This window comes from Oreochromis niloticus, linkage group LG3 (assembly GCF_001858045.2).
Source record: "Oreochromis niloticus isolate F11D_XX linkage group LG3, O_niloticus_UMD_NMBU, whole genome shotgun sequence".
Taxonomy (NCBI): Eukaryota; Metazoa; Chordata; class Actinopteri; order Cichliformes; family Cichlidae; genus Oreochromis; species Oreochromis niloticus.
This window is the reverse complement of record NC_031967.2, coordinates 35,747,438-35,774,450: the sequence shown is the minus strand read 5'-3', so window position 1 is coordinate 35,774,450 and position 27,013 is coordinate 35,747,438. Positions and strand designations below refer to the sequence as shown.

General features: G+C 39.0%; 1 protein-coding gene and 3 long non-coding RNA genes across 6 annotated transcripts; 3 read left to right on the top strand and 1 right to left on the bottom strand.

Annotated features, from left to right (window-relative positions):
• Positions 1 to 9,148: 9,148 nt before the first annotated feature.
• LOC109198979 (uncharacterized) lies at positions 9,149 to 10,584 on the bottom strand. Its single transcript, XR_002059498.2, has 2 exons — positions 9,979 to 10,584; positions 9,149 to 9,902 (listed from the first exon to the last, which is right to left on the bottom strand). It is a non-coding gene; the product is annotated as an uncharacterized LOC109198979 (long non-coding RNA).
• A 45-nt stretch (positions 10,585 to 10,629) lies between these two features.
• On the top strand, positions 10,630 to 10,984 carry LOC112843517 (uncharacterized). Its single transcript, XR_003215913.1, has 2 exons — positions 10,630 to 10,780; positions 10,888 to 10,984. It is a non-coding gene; the product is annotated as an uncharacterized LOC112843517 (long non-coding RNA).
• Positions 10,985 to 12,879: 1,895 nt separating this feature from the next.
• Positions 12,880 to 13,919, top strand: LOC102077286 (uncharacterized). Its single transcript, XR_266641.4, has 2 exons — positions 12,880 to 13,029; positions 13,401 to 13,919. It is a non-coding gene; the product is annotated as an uncharacterized LOC102077286 (long non-coding RNA).
• A 7,389-nt stretch (positions 13,920 to 21,308) lies between these two features.
• LOC109198944 (uncharacterized) lies at positions 21,309 to 26,753 on the top strand. 3 transcript variants are annotated; one of them, XR_002059477.2, is made up of 7 exons: positions 21,309 to 21,698; positions 23,638 to 23,693; positions 23,801 to 24,160; positions 24,613 to 24,751; positions 24,876 to 24,933; positions 25,688 to 25,785; positions 26,272 to 26,753. XR_002059477.2 is itself a non-coding variant. In XM_019354289.2 (7 exons), exons 2-6 carry the CDS (start codon positions 23,645 to 23,647, stop codon positions 25,771 to 25,773), a joined length of 654 nt encoding a protein of 217 aa, XP_019209834.1. In that variant the 5' UTR covers positions 21,310 to 21,698; positions 23,638 to 23,644; the 3' UTR covers positions 25,774 to 25,785; positions 26,272 to 26,751. The 3 variants fall into 3 exon arrangements, 2 of the variants coding, with proteins under 2 accessions (XP_019209834.1, XP_019209835.1); XM_019354289.2 differs by having other exon boundaries at positions 21,310 to 21,698; positions 25,726 to 25,785; positions 26,272 to 26,751; XM_019354290.2 differs by lacking the exons at positions 25,688 to 25,785; positions 26,272 to 26,753 and adding an exon at positions 25,466 to 25,664 and having other exon boundaries at positions 21,310 to 21,698.
• The last annotated feature ends 260 nt before the right edge of the window (positions 26,754 to 27,013 follow it).

Below are 27,013 nucleotides of genomic sequence, written 5' to 3'. Positions count from 1 at the left end.
CCATGCGATTACATTTGTTCCTGACCACCGAGAACACTCACGTTAACTTTTATCGAGTGGAAAAAAAGTTAGCTTGTTTATATTATGCTAACATAGCTGTGTCGCTAGCGGTCACGTAGCACATCATTATATACCAGCTAGCCAAACTTCAGTAACCCTACAAACGTCACTGCGGTTTAGTTTTCTGTCTTCATTTATGTTGGAAGTGATAGCAGAGCTGTACGTTTGAATTTGTTTCTAAACCCCTGCAGTCAGGACATGCTATATTGTATTTAGATAGAAGCTAGCGAGCTAACTTCCTGCTAACTTCTAACGCCGTTAAATGTCATAAATTCCGTTTTCATGGATGCCTGGATGTTAAACTCAATTGTTACACCTGGTAGAGAAGAACGCTGATCATTTTATTAAAGATGAAAGACTTTAGACAGTTTTTCAACTCTCAGTAATGCCACAGTGATCGTTTGATATATGGACCTGCAGCGGAGTTTAGGCCCAGACACGGCTAGTGACGTCAGACTGAACAACCGGATATCTGTGGGAAGATGGAAGCAGACAGGTGTGGGTGTTTGAAATGTTGCAATGCTGGAAATGCAGGAGCAGCACTTGCAGGCTATTTGTTACCAAGAACTTCTATTCAACCAATAAAACTGTTTCCACTATGATCTGGCGACAAGCTAAAGTGATTTCCTCGTCTCTTTTTCAGTCTGTAGCTGAGCATCAGAGCTGTAATACATAGAGTGACCTTTAAGGTTTAAACATATTCAGTTTAAAGTTGCAGAGCTCTAATGTGCAGCTGTCAGGTTAGAAAGAAACAACAGTAGGCCTCTGGAGAAGCAGCAGTTTCCACTCTGTGTACTTGCAATGATCAGGCGTGACTGTGTTGCACTTATCTATAACACACATGTGATCTAACCACAGTGTGTGAGACATACATGTGATGAGTTTAAGACTGTTCAGATTATTAGAGTCAAATACATCTCATATCAGGTATTTTACATTTACTCCATTAAGTTTAAGTTATGTAAGTGCAGTCATGACTGATCAATATCATGTGTATGGATGATAACCATAAAGAGAGTGATGTTCTGCTGAGTGTCAGAGTTCCATGTCTTTGCTATTTTGTTTTCCTGTTTCTCAAAGATATGATTTTCAGATACTGTGGACCTGCTTCAAATAAGTGTTAGGCCCATTTATATTCAGTCAGTTTCTTTTATAACACACTGCACGCCATCCTGAAATGCAACAAGTTTGGAAATCCCCTAGCTGATGCAAAATATTATGTCATAGCATTTGTTAGTTAAAGTGCAAAATTGAGAAGAAATGTAACACATTTTGTTTTCTTTGAGTTTCATTACTGGTGGACAAAACACACAAAAAAGAATCTGCTGAAAATGGTCTGATACAAGGACTGGACTGAAAAAATTCCAAGTGTCAATATTCAACAAAAGATTTTGAAAGATCTTTAAAAGAAATACAAGAAAGCCTGTCTCCTGGGAAACAATAAAAACAATTAATGTAGACATGCAGGGTGGGAGTGCTGTAAAACTGGAATCCAATAAAACTTTCATTTGATTTTCAAATATGATCATTCAGCTGTAAACCTGAAAAGAGAAAATGTTCACACAGCACTTTACTTAGACTGGTGTGCAAGAGCTTGTTACACATTCACGGCACATTTAATTATGTTGCACGATAGCATTTAATAACCGCAGTAACAGTCAAATTAAGATGAACAACAACTAAACTATTTCAACATTATAATGTTAATTTTGCTAAAACTGTTGGTTCTAGAACAAACCTCCTCCTACACATGACAGCCAAACAACTTTATTTATTAACTACTAGCAGAGAAAATATAAGATGGTAACAAGATAGCAATTTGCTGAAGACACCAAATTTTTTGGCCTGCATGAAAATGTGACTTATTATGGTGCAACCACACATTTTATCTTCTGATGATTAGCTTCTTTAGCAAAAGGCAGACTGCGAGAGGCGTTCAGGCGCAGTATTTATGTATAGGTCACACGAATGCTGCAGGCAGTCAGAGCAAAGTGCTAAACATAAAACTAAACACAAGTTAACATTTAGTGTTGTTCTGTTTGATCATTTTTATGTTGCATCTAAACAAGGCAGTAGAAAATCCTCCTTAAATGTTTACTTATAGGCTTCTGTTTCTATACATTTTGTATACAGACTCTGTTAAGGGAAAATCTCCCAAATAGAAGGCTGCCAAAGTAAAACAGAGACACAGTGAGACAATATAATCAATCACATGTACATGGGGTGAGCGTCTCAAGAGACAGTCACACAGTACACTTCTTTATTGCAGGTTATATAGGCATGCGGTTATCACAACAGAGCAGAGGCAGTCTCCGCTTATTCTCAGAATATAGATTGCTTAACTGACAAATGCATATCTTACTAAACATTCTGTCCGTACTATACTAAACGTCTGCTTAAGTGGCATTTTCCGTTCTTCTTTACACAGGAACTTGTCTTCACAGGCATATGATAAGCATAGGCAAGGTTTCATGTTTATCAGGGTGAATCGTCATTCAGAGTTTACACAATCACAAGCAAAACATATTTGAATAATAAACAAAATCTTTTCACATTTCCCTCCTGTTGTTTAACTTTCACACTAGTTAAAACACCATTGGTTTATTATCTGTGCATAATTTCTTGCAGCGCATTTTTAATCAGCACGTCATACATTGGTGTATCACAGCATTTCAGTGTCAGGTGGATTATCATCATCTTCGTCCATGGGCAGTGTCAGGTATGCCTGCACATGGACTGCAACAACTTTATTAATCATTGATTGTACACATGGCAAGATACAAGAAGTAAAACAACAGAGTAGGAGTAGAAGAACTCCTACAAAAACCAGTCCTTTTGTTAAAAGAGATTTCCACGAACCACTCAACAGCCAGGTAAGCCAATCTTCAGTGTTCGTGACATAGTCCTGTTGCTGAGCGTCCCTGAGATGTTTCAGCGTGCGTAAGGCGTCGGTCATGTTGGAAGAGTGAACATTATCTGGAATGTACGTACAGCATGTGTTGTTAAAGAGTATACAGAGTCCTCCTTTCTCAGCCAGAATCATGTCCAGTGCGACTCGGTGTTGCATCACAGTTATGCGCAGGGCATCAATCTCTTCATTTTGTTGATTGTTGATTTTGCATGAGGCATTCAGGAACAGTCCAAAGCGGTAATCCAAAGTTTCAATTCTTAGCATGTTCTTTCCGGTGCCCACCCATGGAAACAGTGAGTGGAGGACCTTTTGTCCGGTGGTCCAAAGCTTAAATTCCTCTGGCACATCACTGCCATAGATGGGGTCATGTGGTTGTACTGTGGAGACGTCTCGTCGTCATCTTGTAGTAGTAGATATTTACAGCTGACATCCTGAAGGTGTGGTCTGAAATGAAGATTGGGGCACAGGTGCCCGTCCATCCGGGTGGTAGTATGAAGTAGGTACGTTGTCCACACAGCCAGGCCATTCCCTGCACCCAGTAGGTGCCGTTGCTGGGCGCAGACGTGTTTACAGGTGCGCCCTCTCCGTTGGTTGCGGTTTGGTTACAGTTGGTGGTGTCGCCTAGGGGTCTGTTGCCTTTGTTTTGTCGGTAGCACATGGAGTGGTTCTTCCCTGGGGTTTGGTCCAAGAACACTGGGAAGTGAATGGACGTGCTCCGATTCGTCACGTTGAAGTTGGTCCAGAAGAGCTGGTCACACGTTCCGTTGTCAAGTCCAGCGTTTTCGACGGTGATTACCTCGTATTGGGGTGGTCCCTGGAAGATACTAAAAAGGTTAAGCGAGTAGATGGTAGATGAGCTTGTCTCGTTGATGATGATTTTATTATGTTGATAGCCAATGCCCGCGAAGCTGGCAGCGCACTTGGCTTGTGTTTTATTCATGTAGTTTCCATAAAAAGTGGGATGTGTTGAAGTGCATGGCATGTGGGAGCAGACGTAACATGCAGTGTTATTAGGCTCTCCCTTAGTTCTGTCATGTACGTAGCGGTACCATGCGTTATTCATCCATGGGTGGATGTGGTCTTGTGTCATGTCACGGAGGTGTGAATTGTCATGCGTCCATCTCGTCCGTAGATGGTGCTGTTCGTTTTCTGTACCATCCTCTAGAAACATGAGGAGTCCTGCTGAGAGTAGGAGGACAGCCACGAGGACAACAGGAGTCTTCATGGCGACCAAACACACCTAGGTCCTCAGGTGAGTAGACTACTGGCAAGAAGCAGAGGGCGGGATATACCCGATCAGCCCTCCCTTCACCAGTCAGATCACCTGAGGGTAGGGGTGCCGGCGCCTAGGAGTCTGGGCTGTCACTGACTTTCTTGCAGTGGCTTTGGTGAATCCAAGATGGTCTTTCTGCTATCTTACAGGCGGTTGGCGTGGTGACGAGCACTTGGTAGGGTCCTTCCCAGCGGGGCGAGCTCCAATTCTTTCTGTGGAGAACTCGGATCAGGACCCAGTCGCCTGGTTTCAACCTGCAAGATACTGGAGAGTTGTTTAGAACAATCTCTTTATTTTCAAGTAATTTCAAGTTGTGAGTTTCTGAGAACTTTGTGTCAGTCTCATCCACATTTTTACCAGGCCTATACACTCAGACCATGGTCTTCCTGTTTCTTCCATGCATTTTCTCAGTCTCTGTTTTATTTCCTAGTGCTTCAGAGACCTTACTGATTACTTCATTAACAAAATGTGTCCCATTGTCTGATCTTATCAGAGTGGGGATGCCATATATTGAAATAAAATGGTTGCACAAACATTTTGCTACTGGCATCTGCTTTTTTTACTGGATAGATTTCTGGCCATTTTGAGATCAAGTCTATGATCACTAGAGCGTATTCTGAGCCTTGGCATTCATTTAGTTTAATAAAATCCATATGGATTGTGTGAAAAGGATGGGGTGGTGTGGGAAAATGACCTCTCTTTGGTCTAAGATTCCCTTGTACATTGTGTTTTTTTGGCAAATCATGCATGTTCTGACAAATTCTTTTGCTGAAGTTTCGAAATTTAGAGTGTAAAAGTGTTTTGGAGATTATATCTCCTATCCCTCCTGTTGACGCATGGAGAGTAACTCCATGTGTCACTAAGGCTGCTGTTTTGTGTAGAGATGTTTGGAAGTATTGGTTTTCCTTCACAAGTCATCTCTTAGTTGCGCTCCGCATTTCAGCCATTTCTTTTGCTCAGCTGTGGGAGCTGCTTTTTGTTCATCCTTTGTCAGTAAAATTGTTTCCCTTTGTAATTTCATAGTCATTCTTCTGATGTGCTGCACACTTGCAAATTGCTAAATGTCGCATCACATGAGGAGTTTCCTCCCATGTAAATTACTTGTGTTGCATCAATCAAGCAGAAAGCATCTCACAATTTATTGTATTACCAACTAAATTTATTGTCTGGTCACTGCTTGGTCATACCAGACTCTCTCTGTGTCTTTATTTTTCCTTCTCTGTTTTCACAAACGTTTCACCTATTGTCCTGCAAGCTGGAGAGTTAAATGTCAGTAGTGGGTAAATTCAGCAGTTGATAACAAAACTATTAAGTTTTTCCTGTTTTAACACCAATGTGAGATATAGAGGCGCACATATAGTGTGTGCTCTAGTGTAAGCTGCTCTTCATTGCATGTATGTGTGTTAGTACGCTTGCATGCAGGACCTCTGGGCCTGTCTCACCCAAAAGGGCATTTTCTTAACAGTTGCCTTTCACTCGCATGTGTTAAGAAAGGCAAATGTGCTTGTAGCAGTTGTGAGATTATTATGCTGTCATATATTACATTATACCTGTAATCAAAATGAGTGAATCATGATACTGCTGTAGGCCACATCATACTTCTTGTGTAATCAGTATGTAGTTTTAGTTTGCATCATACTTCTGAGTTAAAAGAATGTGAAAATCATTAGATTTATTAGATAGGTTTGTATTATCCTATACTGCTGATTTACTGTGAGTGAGTTACACTGTTTCATGACATTTCATACTGCCGAGTTATGAAGAGAATATTGTATTCAGAGAGTAGGGGCCTCTCTCTCTTTTTTTTTTTTGTGATAGTAAAGAGAACAGAGCACATGCCACGGGAGCGTCACCCCCACCCTTGGTGGAAGCAGAAAAACAGGGAGCCAAGGTCATAACTCAGGCTCACAAAGAGTCAGAAAGAATGTGAATACTTAGTTTTGTGGCTGTGGCGCATTCTGTATAGCTTCTTTTCTTTGTTTTAGTAGCTTTCTGCCTTCAGCTGAGGGTGTGCCCTAAGCATGTGACTTCAGGTCTCCATAATTGGAGTTTATTTAAAGATAAATGAGATGATTTCATATATTGCTCGCAGATCATGCACTAGACGATATGTTGCAGTATTAGCCTGCTTCAATACTTAAACAAAACATCACTCTTTGTTTTATTATTATTATTATTATTATTATCCTCTCTCAAAACAGAAAACAAAATTGTAGTTGTTCTTGGCTGAGAAACACAAAACCTCTCCTTTTTTTTTTTTTTTTCAAAACAAGAAACTAAGTTTTAATTTCTCAGCCTTGTCACATAAAACAAAACAGATAACCCAGCTCTCAGCTGGCTCTGGACTTATCATCATCAAGGACACAAAAAGAAAAAGAAAAAGCTGCTGCCAGAAACAGAGCAGAAGTGTGAGGAAAAAAAACTGAGCTCACAGACAGCTGCATGTGTGACCTTTAATATGCAGCTTCTGCTCTAAAAAACAAATAAAAATAAAAAAATGTGTAACTTGCTCATCAGCTTGGTAGTGTCCACATATTTAATTCATTTTATTCAGCTTCTCAAACCTGTAGCTTTAGCTGTTGTATACAGGGTTTGGCTTATTAGTTGTTAGTATAGGTTTGCTCTTCACCTTAACAAAGTCTCATCTAAGATGACAGGTTTACAAGCAGGTCAAGTGTCTCTATGCACCTGATTAGTGTAGTTATTTCCTTATTTTCTTCATCTCCTATATCATTGTACTGACTTTGAGCAAACCTTAAGCTTGAATCAGACTACTTTTAACAATCTTCCACCTCGCATCATAACTGACTGAGGTGCCTCTTCCTATTAATAGTATGTCATTATTAATGTTATCATTGTATTGTTTTTCCTTTTTTATAACAGCAATAGTATATTACAATACACTACTTTACTACTAATATACAATAGTATATTAGTTTATATTTTATTATGTATCCATCACGGGTCTATGTGAACCTGCAGCTTCACACCTTCCCAAGCTGGAGACATTTTCCTTGGCTGAACAATGACACAGCCTTAATATGCCTTATGCATCTCTCTTTTTTATTTGATATATTTTGTGTGAATTATCTGGTTTCACGCATTCTATTCATTCAGCTTGGTTGTCTTCCCAATTTTGTTTCATTGCTTTAATTTATGTTAACCTTAATTTAACCTTTTGTTTATTCCACTTCATTCCTCTTTCCATGCTTTAAAATATTACAACTCTTGTGTATGCTTTGATTTCTTTTTAGCTTCCTTTTCAGTATTTATTTCTGCTTGGAGGGTTTCTTATAATTTAGTTAATGTATTTTCCCTCCCACGTGGGACATTTAGGTTTTCTTTGGATTTCTCCATCTATATGCACTAATTTGTCCGGCGCCTGGACATTTCTTTTCTAGCCACTGCTCGTCAGCAGTGAGTTTTGTTGCTTTATTTCCCATTTTCTTATTTGTTTTATATGTTTATTTCTACTTATTTTATTTATTTCTTTATGTATTTAGCGCTTAGTAATACACACACACACACACCTGCGGCGCTTTCACTGGCACGAGAACAGAGAGAGGTGGCTGACACGCCCTTCTACTTTTGAGCTATTCTCAAAAGCGGTGTCAACTTTATGTGATAAAACACGACCTTCCTCTCGATTCGCCAGTACTTCAGCGACCAACAGTAAACAAATCAGTGGAATAGTTCAGCCTCCTTATTGTGCTGTAAAAATCAACTTATTCCACCAAAAAAGACAATAAAAGACAGACAGTTTTAACGCGCGTTCACGCTACCAGCCTCTTAAGGCGAGCGTACTGCTTCCAGCCACTGTGGGCGAGCTAGGCCTATTTTACCCTTTCGGGGAGCTACCAATCACTTATGACGAGCTCAATCTTTATTTTACTGCTTCCAACCCTCTGCGGGCGAGCTGACTACCAGTCCTCAAGACGAGCTTAATGCTTCCAGTCTCTCTTGGACGAGTCTATTTCTTTTAAGTTTCGTTTTCGTTTTTGCGCAAACCTTTATTATCTCAAAGTAGTCTGTCTTACCTTGGCGCTGGTTTTTTGAGATGCACCTGATCAGCCCCCGACGGTGCGGACCGCTTGTAAAACGTTGACCAAGACCCGAATTCACGCTCTTGGGTTTTATCACACACCTAGTATGTGAGCTGCCGGCAGACTTCAACGTGGGCTTCTCGCACCGACGGGACCTGGTGAGGCGCCTTCTGTGAGAGCTGCTTTAAAAAGGCTGTCTCTTCCGGCTCGAAGGACCAAGAAATGTTAAGGGAAAATCTCCCAAATAGAAGGCTGCCAAAGTAAAACAGAGACACAGTGAGACAATATAATCAATCACATGTACATGGGGTGAGCGTCTCAAGAGACAGTCACACAGTACACTTCTTTATTGCAGGTTATATAGGCATGCGGTTATCACAACAGAGCAGAGGCAGTCTCCGCTTATTCTCAGAATATAGATTGCTTAACTGACAAATGCATATCTTACTAAACATTCTGTCCGTACTATACTAAACGTCTGCTTAAGTGGCATTTTCCGTTCTTCTTTACACAGGAACTTGTCTTCACAGGCATATGATAAGCATAGGCAAGGTTTCATGTTTATCAGGGTGAATCGTCATTCAGAGTTTACACAATCACAAGCAAAACATATTTGAATAATAAACAAAATCTTTTCACAGACTCTGTTCAGGCTCTAATTTGACTTAAAATTATAGAAATAAGTTCTAACCAAAAGAAACTGAATGATTTTGTTTTCATTCACTTTGATTTGTTCCCCCCGAACACACATTTATTTATAAGTTGACATTTTTTAGAACACAACAAAAGGCTTTTTTGCCTCCTGGGCCCTGTTTCAGAAAGCCGGTTTAGAAAACTCAGAGTTAAAAATGATACTCAGGGTTGAGTAACCCCGAACTGTCCAACTCGGAATATTCGGTTTCAGAAAGGCTGATAACAATTAGTTCAATCAACGCGGAGTTGCTTTAACCCCAAGTTAAGCACGCGCATAAAGCCCTGATTAGTGGAGCACAGATTAAGCGAGTCACCATGGAGACGGAGGGAAAGAAGGCGCGGCCAATGTATTTTACAGCGCTTGAGGCCGAAATTCTGATGGCAGCATATGCCGATAACATGCAAATTTTGCGGAAAAAAAGTAACACAGCCTCAGCTGCAAAAGAAAGGGAGCATGCATGGCAATACATAGCCGACAGAGTCAATGCGTGAGTGTTAATTTAAAAATTGATCTAGGGATTTCCACCCATTTAACACGTTATTTTATTATATTTCATTTTATTTTTTATTTTATACATTTTATTTTGTGATGTGATGTGAGCGCATGTGCAACCCAACAGGCCCCAAACGTTCCTGGCAGCAAGTAAAAATGAAATATAAAAAATGTAGAGGAAGAGGGTCCAGCCACTTCTCCAACAAACCTTTCCTCAGTAAGATGTTCAGCACTGATTTACAACCAACCTAAGTAGGCATGTACTATGAATGTCAATGCTATTTTCTGTGTTTCAATAGCTCCCTGTAAAGCAGCTGTACAAGACCTGTTTGATCAAGAAAATAAAAAAATGCTTTTTGGAAATGGAACACTTCAAGCAGCAGAATGGAATGTGAGTGCCATCTATACAGCCAATCACGCCTGGGAACCCTGAAAATAAATGTAAAATCTAAGTAGTAGTTCAAGTATCACCACATCATGAATTAAGTTTTGTTCATCCTGATACCTGCAATTTTGTGGAATCCCTCTTTGATAAATCTTGTGGGTCTATGACCGGGGAACACCACAAACGAGTACAGGAGACGTTTCAGTGCAACTGTAACATTCCTGACTGCCCGACAGACGGTAGCCTTGGAAACGTGCTCAGCGTCACCAATATTATACAGAAAGCTCCCGTTTGCAAAAAAACGAAGTGCAATACAAATAATATGTACAGAACTGAGAGAATGTCCGCGATGTGTCACATGAGCAATATAAGGCCTGAGGATGTTATTCAAATAAATTATCGATTGTGCTGAAAAACGGTAACGTTCACACAGAAAATCATCAGGACATGATAAAATGTCCAAACGCGCTCTAATCACTCTCTCCCGGTGGAGAGCTCTGCGGAGAATTTGGGCTTCAACATCTACTGGCTCTTCAAGGAAGGGGCACGCCATGTCTGACACTTCCTACAGTCAGGTTTCCGACAAAGAGGCGGAGAAGTTCAGGGTTAGTTGAAGTAAACCTGCTAGGGGGCAGGTTAGCTTCACGGAGTGTGTCGTCATAGTAACTCACTCAGAATTAATCTAAACTCGCTTTGTGAAACCGAAAACCCAGAGTTTTCGTTAACTCAGGGTATACTTACTCAGAGTTTGCACTAAACCGGCTTTCTGAAACAGGGCCCTGGTGAACAAACTCTGTAACTACAACACTCTTTCTGACCTTTGACCTCATGTGTTGATGACTGTTCACCTCTGTCTCCTCTCACAGGGAGAAGATGATCTGCAGGATCCTGCTGCTCATCATCCTCACCTCATGTGTCTCTGGTTAGTTTACAGCTTCACTTTATGAACTCCAAATAAAGCTCAACAACAGATTTGTTCCAGTTCTCAGTGTGTCTGCTCCTCTCTTTCCCTCTCTGTCTCCTCAACAGGATCATTTGTAGTCAATGTGACACAGACCTCCTATCAGGCAGAGGAGAACCACAACATCACACTGGAGTGGACGTTCACCACCAAACCTGACAGATCCAACAAAACTCTTTTTACTTTTATCTAATGTGAACTGATAACTGATGATAAACTCTCCGTATTGTATCATGTATTTTGCTCTGTGTTATATTTGACTCTATTTCTACTTCCTGTTGCTTTGAATTTATGTATTTGTTATGTCCCCCCGAAGGGGTCTAGGAATGCGAGTGAGGGGATCAGTAACAAATGAGTCCGGAAACAGAATGAAAAGGAAAACAGACAGAGTTGTTCTATAATAATATAGTTTTATTACAAATGACGTTAACTTAAAGAGCTGGCAACGCCGTTTTACCAATAATACCAAAGAAACAAAGGAAACACTCGCAGCAACAAAAGAAAAAGCTTTCAAACAAATAAGGGAGGCACTTCCCACACTTCATATCTTACTTCTCACCACGGGGAGACACTTCCAGGGCCCACAAGCCCATCTACTCACTACTCACAAGGTCTGTCCAAAACCTAGCAGAAAAATGCGTCGAGCCACAGAGGGAAAAAACCACCTTGCTCAAAGCTCATCCCCAGCTTAAATAGTGTCAGAGGTGATTGCTGACTGGATTCAGGTGGCAAACGAGGCTAATCAAGAGCAGCTGTGTGCTGGGGAGAGAGGAGAGTGATAGAGACAGAGGGGGTAGGAGTGGCAAGAGAGGAGGAGGCGGAGAGAGAGGGCAAACACCCCACCCACACACTCCCACAGCCTCAGCCTGTTGCATACAGTCCATACGTGGATTCTGGTCTGTATTCAATGCTGTATCTGCCACTCACAGATTTGTTATTAGTTGTGTCAATGAGGATCTCCCCTTCATTCTTACAAAAGAACTTCCTCTGTCCATGCACAGTATTGGAACATACCAATGAGATGTTTTCTCCCTCAGTTTGTGTGCGATAAAAACCATCCATTTTACCCAGATCTGTGAAATAGAAGAACCTTAATTAGTCTAAACCAAACCTGTAAGCTGTTTTATTATGATTACATAACACAGTTATCATTTCATATTAAAACAGAAAAAAACACATCCTTACCTGATCCTCTCAGAATCAAATTCTTTTGTTATACAATACTTAATGAAGCCATGCAAAATGTTACCTTCATACTATGAACTTGATGGCCCTTGCTACAGGTCCTTGAAGTACACAGGTGTGAGTGGCAATGTTGTTTTTTGTTGTTGTTGTTTTTTGTTTTCATTTGTCTTATTTTGTGTATTTTTCAGGAGTCTCAGCTAGAAGATGAGCCTGTTATCAAACCTTATATAAAAAGGTTACTCTAACTTTTTTTTTTTTTTTTTAACATGATGAGACTTTTGGAAGATGATATTTTGAAAGTTTTCTCAAAGAGGACAAACATTTTTGTTCTGTTACTCTTTATTATAGAAATTAAATTAGTAGACTTTTGCTATTAAAATCATGACATAACCCATGACACTGATACTCAAAATCAGTTATAGAGAGGAAAATATTTAAACAAGAGACAGATTTTGCTGTGAGAGTTGGATTTAGCAGAACTGAAACTTGATTCAATAAATCATTACATGTTGCTGTAAGCTTTACACTGAGGTGCTACAAATTAAATTCAAGTTATTTGTGTACAATTTATGCTTTGTTACATGCACACCTACATGTCATAGCAGGTGGAAGTTGCTTCTATGAATTAATTTTCATTCTGACTTTGATCCTGATGCAGAAAAGTTGTTAAACTTCAACAACTATGTTGTTGTTGTCTGGTAAACAATATGTAACCCTGGTAAGATTTACAGCAATCAGAAGTACAGGGTTCTTTGAATGCATCGTACTTCTCGTCTGATAGTTTAATTTCCGGGCTTGCCCTGAAGGCATCACCTGCAGCTCGGTGCGCGTGAAGGTGTGGTGTAGAGGAACAGAGACGGCAAGGAAAAACTCCATGCTGCCACGAAGCACGGTTTTTCCCAGTTGAAAGAGAGAAAAGAAGTTCCATTAACATTTGTGAGAGAGCTGCCGTAAGCGGTGAACCCCAGACGGGTACCTACCTCGAAGGAGTCGGAGTGTTTCTTCGAACTTTTTGAACTATTCTGGTGAGTTAGCCTAGCTCACTTAGCACCGCTATTGCAGTTCAATGCACTAAAAAAAAATAACTAACCAGTCAGAGTAGTAGTAAATGTGTTTAATGATGTTTAAGATGTGTTTTCATAGTATTGCGATGTTGTGACAGTTTTGTTTATTATGAGTGTTTAGTGTTTTTTCCTTTCTTGGGCCTGCTAGTTCAGCCGCGGCCAGCTAAGTGGTTATGCGCAGTTCATGTGTTGTAACTGTGCTGTAGCTGTAACTGCGGGTGATGCACAGTAATGCCAGTGTATTTATTTTAATATTTAAAAAGAACCAAGGACATTAGGAATAAGGACTTTTAAGGAATGTGGACATCTAACATTCTGCATGTTGTGTGCAGACTGGTTTTTTTTTTGAGGGACAATTCCATGTGTGCTGCATAAGGAGCTGCCATCGCAGATCTAGGACACTGTTGCTGCTGTGGAGGGCTTCTGTGTGTCAGGACGCGACTCGTTGATGCCTGCCGTACCAGGAGGGCGGTAGGAAAAAACAAAAGGAAGTCCACCTGAGAGATACTTTATCATTTTCTTTTGCTACTTTTTTCCCGCCTGGAACTCAGGTTGTTTTTTGTTCTCAAACCCAAATAGACTGGTAACTAAATGAAACTGATACCATAAAACCTGACGGTTGACAACCAGTAAAAGTCTAGTGGTACCACATTTTCTTTTCTTTTTCCTTTTCTTTGGGGTGTTGAAATATTGTATTTTCTTTCTTGTCTTACATCTGTTTTGATTGTTTCAATTATTTTTGTGATGCATTTGAGATGTTTACTGCATTTGAAGGTATCCCTACATTGAGGATGAGCAAAGGGAACTGATCCAAGGAAAATATATATATAAAGCAAGCCTTGTTTCACCAACCTGTGGTCGTGCGTGTTATGTGGGTTGGAAGTCTTATTGCTCTTACAGAGTTGCTACCGCCAATCTCCTTCCCAAACCTAGATTCAGATATTGTAGACATTGCACTTGGGCGAGCAGTATAGATCATCTCTTTATAGATAGAGGGACACAAGTCCAGGTTACAAATACAATTTCTGTTTACAAGACACTGCAAACAAAACATGTATTCCATCCAAAGTCACATCAAAGATATTGAAACTATGTGATTTATGGCTGAACAAGGAATGAATAATTTATGAATAATTTAAGTCATGTCAGATCAGGAGTATTGTGTCTTGGAACACTGAGGGCTTAGCCCAGCCCTCTTCTGGATTTTCACTTGATGATGGTGTGATTCTTAAAGTTAGTTTTTGCACAGTAAAATGAATATAAAATGCGAGCACATTTCATGTACTCCCTAAAGGGTAAAGTCCCAGAATCACACTGAAATAAACAATCTTGTTTGTCTTTGTTTGTTACTTTTTAAATTTATTTTAAGCAGCACGAATAACAACTTAAAAAAAAATAACAATGAAATGGTCATTTCCAAGACTGTAAGTTAACAGTATTTGGTTCAGTTTTTAACCTTTAGCAGCCCTGGTCTCATAGCTTCTGCTTCTATTGTGAGATAATGGCTCCTTTTGAACTGTGTGGTCTCTTGCTAGTCTTTTGCATGCTCTTTTTCTGTCCTGAGTATAAGAAGAAACCAATCAAGATGTGCCAATCAAACCCGTAAAATCAATAGTTTTTGATGCAATGAAATGCACACTACACATCAATATTTAATGCAGCTGCAGATGTGCACCAGTCATGTTGCTGTCTATTCCTGCAGCATTCTGTGGATGTTCCACCTAGTGACATACAGTTGTGGTCAAAAGTTTACATACACTTGTAAAGAATATAATATAATGGCTCTACTGAGTGTCCCGTTATTTCTACAACTGTGATTTTTCTCTGATAGAGTGATTGGAACAGATACTTCTTTGTCACAAAAACATTAATGAAGTTTGGTTCTTTAATGACTTTATTATGGGTTAACAGAAAAAAGTGATCACATTTGCTGGGTCAAAAATATACATACAGCAACATGAATTAGCAATTTTGGTGACTTAGAAAGTTGTCAGTGAACTGAGCTTCATAGCATGGCCTCTTAACTTCTTGTGAGTGATTATGAGTGACTACAGCTGGTGACTTCTCTTAGACCAGTTAAATAGGGCTCATTGGATACAAACACCCACAAACGCTACAATGGGAAAGTCAAAGGAGCTCAGCATGGATCTGAAAAAGTGAATTATTGACTTGAACAAGTCAGGAAAGTCACTTGGGGCCATTTCAAAGCAGCTGCATGTCCCAAGAGCAACAGTGCAAACAATTGTTTGTCAGTATAAAGTGCATGGCACTGTTTCGTCACTGCCAAGATCAGGAAGAAAACGCAAGCTATTACCTGCTGGTGAGAGAAATTGGTCAGGAGGGTGAAGAGTCAACCAAGAATCACCAAAAAGCAGATCTGCCAAGAATTAGAAGCTGCTGGAACACAGGTGTCATTGTCCACAGTCAAAAGTGTTTTGCATCTCCATGGACTGAGAGGCTGCCGTGCAAGAAGGAAGCCCTTGCTCCAAAAGCGGCACCTTAAGTCTCGACTGAAGTTTGCTGCTGATCACATGGACAAAGATAAGATCTTCTGGAGGAAAGTTCTGTGGTCAGACGAAACAAAAATCGAGCTTTTTTGCCACAATGCCCAGCAATATGTTTGGAGGAGAAAAGGTGAAGCCTTTAACCCCAAGAACACCATGCCTACAATCAAGCATGGTGGTGGGAGTATTATGCTGTGGGGCTGTTTTGCTGCCAATGGAGCTGGTGCTTTACAGAGAGTAAATGGGATAATGAAGAAGGAGGATTACCTTCACATTCTTCAACATAACCTAAAATCATCAGCACTAAGGTTGGATCTTGGGCGCAGTTGGGTGTTCCAACAGGACAATGACCCCAAACACACATCAAAAGTGGTAAAGGAATGGCTAAATCAGGCTAGAATAAGGGTTTTAGAACGGCCTTCCCAAAGTCCTGACTTAAACCCCATTGAAAACACGTGGACAATGCTGAAGAAACAAGTCCATGTCAGAAAGCCATCAAATTTAACTGAACTGCACCAATTCTGTCAAGTGGAGTGGTCAAAGACTTAACCAGAAGCTTGCCAGAAGCTTGTGGATGGCTACCAAAAGCGCCTAATTGAAGTGAAAATGGCTAAGGGACATGTAACCAAATATTAGCACTGCTGTATGTATATTTTTGACCCAGCAGATGTGATCACTTTTTTTTCTGTTAACCCATAATAAAGTCATAAAAGAACCAAACTTCATGAATGTTTTTTGTGACAAAGAAGTATCTGTTCCAATCACTCTATCAGAGAAAAATCAGAGTTTTAGAAATAGAATAGAATAGAATAGAATTCAACTTTATTGTCATTGCACATGTCACAGGTACAGGGCAACGAAATGCAGTTTGCATCCATCCAGAAAGTGCTTTAGTCGTGATATAGATATATTACAATATAAATTAGCAATAATAGAGATGTGTAAGTATATTACAGAAATGGGTCTATTATGGTATGTTATAATGTACACAGTGTGAAGTATGTTATGAATATTCTATAACTATAAGTATATACAGGCTGTAGTGAGTACAAGCTATGTACAGGTTATGAACAGGATAAAAATATGAAATAAAAACTATACAGAAATCTGAGATATACAGTTATACAGAATGTGAACTATGTAAGTTATAAACAGTTGTGGGATTAAAAATTATCGTATGTACAGAATGATTATCTACACAGAACTATACAGTAGTGGTAAAGTGCTAGTGGTTGTGGGTGTGTGTATGTTCAGTCCATGAGTTTAACGTGGGTCAGATGTCAGGAGGCAGAGTTCAGGAGTCTGACAGCTGTGGGGAGGAAGCTGTTCCGGTACCTGGTGGTCTTAGTCCGGAGGCTCCTGTAGCGCCTCCCAGAGGGCAGGAGGGTGAAGAGTCTATGTGATGGGTGACTGGGGTCTCTGATGATTTTCCCAGCCCTTTTCAGACACCGCTTCCTGTAGATGTCCTTTATGGCAGGAAGTGGTGCTCCGGCGATGCGCTGGGCAGTTTTCACGACCCTCTGCAACGCCTTCCGGTCCGAGGCAGAGCAGTGGGACACTCGGTAGAGCCATTATATTATATTCTTTACAAGTGTATGTAAACTTTTGACCACAACTGTATGTCTTCACAGTCACATCCCCTTCTCTTTTATTAATTTTCACAGCCTTGGCTAGTCTCGAAGAGGTAAACCAGAGAGATACCCATTAGATACCAGATATTCTCCACTGAACCACCCAAGATGTTCTCTCAGTGGCAGGGGAACAATATGAGAAGGGGCTCACCAAGGCTTGAGACGGAGCAATACTGGAAGAACACATTGTAGAAGAATGCAACACATAACAACTCTGGTCAGTGGGTGGGTAGTGGATCTAAGAGCAGACCACAGCATCCTCCCTGAACAGTGTCAGACATCCTAGAAGGTGTCTCAAGCAAGAAGAGTTTGATAGCACCAGGGTCTTACATGATTCACACCTTCTGGTTTAAGAAGGTTCCTGCACTCCATGAGCATCAGGCAGCGTAAAGTGAACTGTCTGCTAATGGTTTAGTCAACCTTCACTTCCCCCGAAAATGGGGAAGTGAATGCTGATCAGTCTTGATCCTCAGCAAAGAAGGACTGGTACCATAAACTACAGACCAATAACCTGCCTCAGCACAATATAGCTTTTGTCATGCATATTGCTCAGTGAGCTGGACCTAGAAAGGAAATGACAAAGCTGACTATGGATGATGGATATGGATGGAAGCAAGCATCAACAATCATTTCTACATGGATGACATCAGGCTGTATGCCAGGAGTAAATGACACACATCTGTTCACTGATCCACACCATGAGGATCTACAACAATGACATTGTAATGTCATTCGGACTGGAGAAGTGTAGTTGGATGGTAATAAAGAGAGAACATAGTCAAAAGTGAGGGGATCGGACTACCAGAAGGTAACACTGCAGACAGTGAGGACAGCTAGAAGTACCTGGGAATCCCACGGGCAAACAGGAATGATGAGGCAACTGTGAGCTTGAGGGTCCACACACATACAAGTGTGAGACAGAATAATTCCTGAGTGGATTACTCATAATAGAAGTGAGATAAAGCGAACCCTAAATGTAAGTGGAGATATTTCTCCCTGCTGACATGCTGATGGATATCAGTATTACTGATCATGCTTCAGTAATAAACATAGTTATGTTTATGGTTTGATGCACATGTAGTAATCTGTTATGTTGTAAACTGTTTAGGTGTGTTTGGGAAAATAAAAACTATTTTATAGCATAAAGTAGTGCTGATTGCATTTTGCAAGTACCTGAAGTAACTAGGAACTATAACTAATTACTTTTTCAAAGTAATTTGGCCAGCACTGATGTTAGGTGGAAAGAGCATAGAAAATGATTGTTTGCTAGTTGTGTAAAGAACTCGGAGCAGAAAAGCAGTATATAAGAACCATTTACCGTAAATCACATTCAGTTCTCCTTCTTATTGAACTACAACACAGGTTAGACACAAAATACAGAACAAAAGTTAATCAGAAGTGTTAGAGTGAAAGCTCTGCACAGCAGTTTACTGTTAAAAGTCATGTGTGAATGTGTGTGCTATAACCACCCCTGTCATATGAATGAGCTTGTACCTAGCTCTAGAAATAAACTTAACGAGTCTATAACCAGCTAATCTGAATGCCAACGAGAAACCAAAAGTTTGGCTGCATCCTCTAATTGATTTGAGTGCACCAGTGCACCTCCTGCACTGGATTTCTTTTGGGATGTTTTGTTTCTTTTTTTTTTTTTTTTTGTTTGGTTGGTTTGGGTTTTTTTTTCTGTGTTTCTTCACTACAAAAATGTCATGTTGTCTGATAAATTTCCCTTCCTTTAAGATACCCTTTTTTTTCATTTTCCACAGCAGCTACAGTTACTCTGTCCTTTGCACATACTGTATAGAATAATTGTGGAATTATGTTTTGGATTTTTAGTTGTTTGTTTGTTTGTTTTAAAGCACAAACACGTGTGCATCACATACTACATTAAAAACATATTTTAGATATACTGAAGCAAATTCTCTAAGTAACCACAATTTTTTTGTATTTTTGAATGTAAATACACTTATTTAAATGTGCTACAACATTTCTGTTAATAAATATAAATTAATTAATTCAAATGAAAGATATTTTTTTAAACTCCATCTGTAAATATGCTTGATAACACTTTATTTAATTCTATTAAAAATAAACAAATTTATTGAAAGTCTCAGTGGGAGACATGTCACATGAATCGTTAATGTTGGCACAGCCATTTTAAGGGTAGAAATATGGGCAGAGTAAACTTATTTCACCAAGTATAATAATGCATAGACATCATGCCAAAAATAGTTTCTCTTTCTTTGTTTTGTTTTTTTCTCACAGAGCCCCAAAGCTCAACCGTGTGAATCACAGCAAACAAACGGTCACACTGTTTATATATTAGTACTTAACAAAGTGTAATTAACCACCAACCACACCAGACACTTTGTAACATACCAAATATATATAAATATATATAATTTTATTTTTTTCAGATAGAGAAATCAATAAATGTAGAAATGAACACCACCTAATGCCAATTACAGGAATTTAAAGTGCTTTAATTAAATATATATATATATATATAAATTAAGGGAAAAAATACTGTTCCTGAACGTAGTCATGATGAACGACTTCCTTTGTCCAGAGAAAACCAATATTTTATGAAGGTGGTCACAGATTCAATAACTCTTGTAAAAAGTCACTATCAGGTTGCATTGCCACTGAACAGGAGTCAGCAAAATATGTGAAACAATCGAAAGATTTTTGAGCAACGTACTCAAAACCTAAAGAGCAGGGTTAAGAAAGATCCTTTATTTCAACAACAGTACACAGGCCTTATGAATGACATAATTTCCAAAGCATTTGCAGAAGTGCCTTTAGAAGAATTCGCACATAGTGATGGGAGATCAGGATTTACTCCACACTTTGATGTGTATCACCCTCAGAAGCTTAAGATTTATGTTGTGTTTGACTGTGGAGCATGATACATAGAATCCATGTATCATCAGGTTATGGTACCAGAAAATGTTGATTTGTTACGTTTCTTGTGCTCACCAAATGGTGACCTGTACCTTCAGAATGTGAATGCACATGTGCTTTGGTGCAGTGTTGCTAACTTTGCCTTGAGACAGTGTGCAGAAGATAAGGGCTTGTTTCATCAGTTGACTCTTCATAAAATATGTTATTGCTTTTAAATGTGGATGACTGTCTCATATCAGCAGCCAGTTAAATGGACGCAGTTATGCTGTATCAAGACCTTGTTTCCATTTGATCTAAAGGTGGGTTTAAACTGACAAAATGGATAAGTAATCAGCATGGATCTGGGCCGTGAGTTGCTTCCTCTGGAAAGAGTGTTGTGGGTCTTGAAAAGGATGTACAAAAAGTTTTGATGATTCGATAACCTCATCACCTGTGGATAAATGGAGAAATTGTTTGGAGGCGTTTCATCAGTTGGAGCAGTCCCAAGTTGCCAGGTGTCTTAAACCATCAGATTTTGGTGTTGTTATCATAGCACAATTACACCACTTTTCAGATGCCTGTGAAGATAGTTATGGTTCAGTGACCTACCTGCATTCGCAAAATGTACATTTGCAGGTGCATAGTGACACCAGAAAACCTGCTCTCCCTCAGTCTTACGGGACACAAGGGAGTGAGATTCCACTCCATCCTCCAACCAACAAATTTCATGTGTTCAGATGTTGTATTAACAGTGTCAAAACTATCATTCCTAAATTTAAAAACCACATTTAAGATCTCATCATTCCCTTTGAATATCATTAAAACCCATCTTCAAAAGCAGACGACATGTTTTAGGTGAGGAGACTTGCGACCAAGGAGGATCATGTAAGGAGAACAGGAGCTGTCTGATAACTCTTATGTCAAAAATGTGTTCACGATGAAGGGTGGAACATTGGAGATGATGACTTTCTTTGTAGGATTTCCCAGTGAGAGAACAGTAGTTGGAGTGCTCTTAGTCACCACTCACTGACCTGATGCGCCTTATGCTGTTTACAAAGATGTACCAGCATGGTTCACAACCATGCTGGTAGAAGTTAGTTGACCCCCACTTTTAACAGAAACCCTTATACCAAACAGAAAACAGTTTGAAACTATTCATTCATTCATCCACCACAAATGCTCAGACAGAGACTTTGTGCACATATTATTGGTCATCGTTGCTGCCATAAAACAGCTGGATGAAGAAAGTCAATCATCTGCCAGCTAAGTAAGAAGAGACAATAGCAGTATGTATTTGATCTTTGTTATATTTTCTACATTTAAAAAAATGGGCCATCCACAGAGTTAAAGTCAGCTCTAACATTTCAAACACAGCCTATTGTATTACTATATTAAAGTTGTTTGGTAAACACTTCTAGCTGCCCTGTCAGAGGACACGACCTATCTTTTCACTTGAATACCGAGAAAGCCCTGGCATGCCAGGGACTGGGACTTCCTGGAATCAGGAGGGATGTACCACAGAGAAGGTACCTGGCTTTCTACGAGTTTTAAACCATACTGAAAACCCCTCCGTCTCTAGCTTCATGTCTGCCAGTTAAAAGAAGAAATAACAACAGTAAGTATTTTATTTTTTAACTGTTTTTATGGCTTACTGCATGCATGTGTTGCTTTGCATTTTTAAGTAAACTGTAAATGGTCTGAGTGTTTTTTTAAAATAAAATATGTGGCCTAATTATCATTAGGTGTGATAGTTTTATTTAATAATTGTACCAGAAAATGGGAATGTTCAGTCCAGACTGTTGGCTTTGTTTGATTTCAGAGAGATAGTCCTACTCCTTTTCTCTTTTGTTTTTACTGTTACTTTTTACAAAGCTGAGCAAGTGATGATGTCATTTCTGATTTCACTGTATTTTGAGAACTCAGAGGCACATTTTCCGAATTACACTTTATATTTTGCTGTCACCATGGAGAAAACTTGTGTTTCCCTTTGTCAGTCTCTGTATCCCTGATAAGAAACTTCTGCAGCAGACAAGTGGCATAAGAAAAAGATTTACTCCATTAGCAAATCGCAAGGTTATTATAACAACTGTACTGTCTGAAGACTTTGTTTACAATACAAAACACCCACACGTTAGTGTGAAGGAACTGACTGGGGAGTTTGTACTCACATGAGATGTTCAGGTGCAGCACTGAGTTGAGCTGTTCACCATAAACTCTCTAAACACTCAGTGCCCAGAACTAAAAATCTAACTAAACACAAGTTAATGTTATTCTTCAAAAACTCAGTTTTATTCATTGCTCTGTTTAATCATTTGTATGAAACAAAGGGTTGTCATAGTTTCTGGGATGATCTGACCAAGTGTTGATGTGGAGGACCCAAATGAAGACACTTAGAGACAGTTTTATGTTCTTGGAGATAATTTTAAGCATGAGATACAAAAAGAACCAAAATCCACAATTTCCACAAACAAAACTGTGAAAGGCACAAGAAGCTTTATAACAATGTGGAAATGAGATGGACAGAAAAAGGACAAAGCAACACTGGCACAATATATACACAGGAGGGAGATTTAGGGGAGTGGAGACAGCTGGGAAACAGAACAGGAACAAATTAAACATGATGAGACAGGGGAAGGCAAACCAACCATAATGCATGAGACAAAGGACTGGCAAAATAAAACAGGAAGCTATTAACACAGAGAGTAGTAAGTAATAGGCTAAACAGACATGGCCCCAAGACAGAGTGAGAAGAGAAAACGATGAAACACAGGCAGATGAACATATTGACAGGAAGAGAGACAACACATAGAGAAAGAAGTACAAACATATTAACTTCAATCAGACAGCCACAGAGACACGATTCGGACAGACTGGACACGAAGGGAGCCAACATAAATAGGAACAAAGACCCATAAATAAAAAACTCAGGAAACAGACCATAAATCTTATTATCATTATACTTTTAAAGAAATACATAAACTCCAGTGTCACGGGTTACACCTAGTTAACTGTACATAAATATATACTTCTTCTTCTTCCTCTCACTATGTACAAAAGCCAGATACATGTGCTGACTCTGACTACATGTCTATAGCTGGGAATGTGTGCAGTCCAGTGTGTGAATGGGTGGAATGTAGTGTAAAGTGCTTTGGGGTCCTTAAGGACTAAGTAAAGCGCTATACAAATACAGGCCATTTACCATGTGTCTTTTTTTTATGTGCGTCTAGGCATGTGGATTTGGCTGCATGTGTGTGTGTGTGTGTGTGTGTGTGTTTGAAAAGAAAAGCCTTCCAACACAGTTATTATGATAATAGGAACACATACAAAAAATAAATAAATCACTGTTTCCCTCTGGTGGACAAACACTGTAACTACAACATGTTTCTAAAAGATTTCAAGCCTACTTTGTTATTTTTGTAGTTTCTCATTATGTCTGTTCGTAGATGTTGTAATGAGTGAATGAAGTCAGACTGTAGATTTTCCTTCTTCTAGCTGTACTGACTGACCTTTGACCTCATGTGTTGATGACTCTTCACCTCTGTCTCCTCTCACAGGGAGAAGATGATCTGCAGAATCCTGCTGCTCATCATCCTCACCTCATGTGTCTCTGGTTAGTTTACAGCTTCACTTTATGAACTCCAAATAAAGCTCAACAACAGATTTGTTCCAGTTCTCAGTGTGTCTGCTCCTCTCTTTCCCTCTCTGTCTCCTCAACAGGATCATTTGTAGTCAATGTGACACAGACCTGCTATCAGGCAGAGGAGAACCACAACATCACACTGGAGTGGACGTTCACCACCAAACCTGACAGATCCTCCAAAACCCTCAACATCTTTTGTGAACTCTTTATCAGTAATAACATCTCAGTCCTGTATCATGTTCATGAAGGTGTTGAGGTGTCAGAGTCTCAGGATGAAAAGTTTTCAGGACGAGTCCAGAGTGACAAAGATGCCCTCAGAGAAGGACGAATCAGACTTCAACTGTCCAGACTCAGGACTGATGACTCGGGTCTGTACCTGTGTGAGGTCAACACTGATTATGGCTTCAGTGTTGGAAGATGTCGACTCAACGTCACTGGTGAGTTATAGAATCCAGATTTTTTAAAAGGTATTATTATCACTGTGAGACTGACTAAATTTAATGGAGTTCAGATCCAGAGAAGGCCATTATTTTTCTGATTATCATTTTCTTTTTGTGTTACAGAATGTTACAAAAGCATTTGCTCTACAAACAAGTTGCTTACAAAGTTGATTCACTGTTGTTCTTCTTTTTTGGTCATGGCTCAAAATTAGTTCCAAAGTTAGAGTGTTGTGGTCCCTCTGTGTTTCTCTTTTCTTAAGGTTTTGTTTAGTCTACCTTCTGCAGCCTTTCACAGTTTATGACTGAAAGTTGTGTTGTATAGCCTGTTACACTGTAGCAAGAGAGAGTTTGTGCTCAAAAACTGTTTTATATTTGTTAGTAGTTTAAAAAAAACATTCTTGATCAAAAGAATAATGTAAAGTTCAGTTTGAGTTTTGGTCATTTTGCAGGAGCCAAAAATTCAAAGGAGAAGTACTGGGAGAAAGTTAAAAATGCTTTAGCAGGTGGACAGATTGCAGGTATAATACTTGCTGGATTGATGGTCCTATTAGGTGAAATAGTTGACCCTAAATTCTTCATTAACAAAGAGTAAGTTAGTGTTTCCTGTCATTTTTAAAAACAAACTACATTTTTAAAAACCCTTTTTTTCTTATTTATGTCATTGCTTTATGTTTATTTTTTTTCTTTTACTTTACTTTTGCTTACTCTACAGAGTAAGAGAAGAGACCACATCAGATGCAGATGAAACAACAGTTCCTCTTCAACTATTGGTGTGAAGTATTTTCTTACACTTTACTGATTCCACTGAATAAAACTTGCTGATACTTAAAATTCACTGAAGGAGATCTCCCTCACAATTAGATAACTTTTTCATGTTACTTGTCAAGGAAAATCGTCTTATTTTTATTAAAATGATAGCTTGGTAAAATCAACCAGACCAGTGCACCAATTATCATTCGAATTCTTCAATCTGATCTTTAAAAGATTTATAAAAATGGTAAAATAATTTGGGCTAACAGATATACAAACAAACCATGCTACACACCATGTTTAGTGACTGCGAATGTGTTTAAGGTTTTGAAAAAAGATTATATGAGTTTGGCAAAGTGTGTCGAAGTACCTGAACAGTGTTTAAAAGTTTGGCCAAAAGAGTGCTTGAATCAAAAAAAGTTAAGGCCACTGAGAATTTGATTTAAAAAACTGGAGTTTAGTTTTTTAGCAATTCAGAAAAACTCTAACATCAAGTCTTTCAAAGACTGTCAAGACTACTAAACTAAATCCAGCTATATCCCACGTGAACAGATCTAGAGGAGAGCTGCTGAAACAGGTGTGACTGGTAAGATAAGTTCTGCGAAGCTACGCAGGTCCCCAGTATTTATCATGTAAAGACCGACAGATTCTGGGAAATACTTCAAATAATCAGTGAGTTAGGTTAACAATAAATATTTTCTGTCTTTAATTGTAAACAGTACTTCTCTGTCTGTGTGTCTGTACTGAAATATTTATAATACGGTTTTGGATCAGGCTGCATTGAGTCTGTGACTTTTCTCTATTGAAAACAGGCAGACGAAGGCTCAGAGGGCTGTGAAGTTACACATCTAGAAGCATAAGGCCTGCTGGTGGTGTGTAGAGCTTCTACTTACCTTCTACACTGTTTTGTTACTAATTTATTAATAGTTTTTACATTGTTTGCTGTTGTTTATCAGTGAACACAGATTTTAGAGGAGCAAAGAGATGGATGTTGCTTAATTGGCTTACAGTTGTCATACAATTGTCATTTATATAGTGGTCTTGAATTCGTTAGACATTTTACATGATGATATCAGTGTGGGACTGCTGTGTCACCTAAAAAACTCATTTCATTCATCCTCCAAACAATGTTCATTTACACAAATGTTTCAGAGAAACTGATTTCTCTATCAAGGATGAACTAGTATGTTTCCATAGGTTCCCTTTGTATAAATGTTTAAATGAAGTGTTTGTCATTTTTTGTTCCTTAGGTACAATAAATGATATTAAAGGCAGGTGCTTAACATTAGAAGAAGACAGGAAATGTGTCTTCCCATGGTTTCTCCAAAGGTTGCTAATCTGTCATCTCCTCTATGCAGAAGCCTAGATGTTCTGCAACAAGAGTGTTTGTGTGTGAGAGAAAGCCATGGAGGAGAATCTGGATTTACTAATGGATCGACTTCCCTGAAGGCTCTTTGTAAATAGAGGCAGTGAATCATCCCCTACTTGTAAAGTCTGTAAATATTTATATACTTCTGTGGGTACTGTAAATAAACTCTCTAAACCTGCTTTACTGAGTCCAGCCTGCCTTTTGACCATGACAGATTTTGATCTCATAGGAAAAGAATACGGTCAATGTTTTTACTTTGCTGTTTCCACTTTTGCTCAGTTGTCATCTTAGTTAATTATTATTCTACAACTCCTTTCTGAAGGACTTTTCATTTTAATTTGCTCAATTTATTTGCAGGTAAATGTATAAACTCTGCTTTCTCCTCTCACATACATTTAAACAAGCACTCCTACTGTCATGACTACTTTAACTTCCCTGTAAATTATATGTAAAAAAAAAAAAAAAAAACCTTGTCACTCATACTTCTTTGCAAAAAAGACTTCTGTAAATTCTACCTAAGAAATCTTGCATTAGTCAATTATTTTATTTTGTTATAATAAATTTCATTTAGATATAAACATGTATCCTTCATTCTGTTAGCACTTTAGCTGGGTATGGAAACAGGGTCATTACTCATTTGGTGTCCAGGTGCCAGAATAAATGAACCTATGTCTCTGTCCACACTCTTTATCCTACGTATTAAAAACAAAAAATGTCATGGTCAGTGCTGT

Excerpts from the sequence above, each read along its gene's own strand:
- LOC109198944 (XM_019354289.2), top strand. The coding sequence starts at position 23,645 with ATGATCTGCAGAATCCTGCTGCTCATCATCCTCACCTCATGTGTCTCT. Across the intron at positions 23,694-23,800 it reads CCTCACCTCATGTGTCTCTG|GATCATTTGTAGTCAATGTG; the intron begins GTTAGTTTACAG and ends TCTCCTCAACAG. Across the intron at positions 24,934-25,725 it reads CAGTTCCTCTTCAACTATTG|GCAGACGAAGGCTCAGAGGG; the intron begins GTGTGAAGTATT and ends TATTGAAAACAG.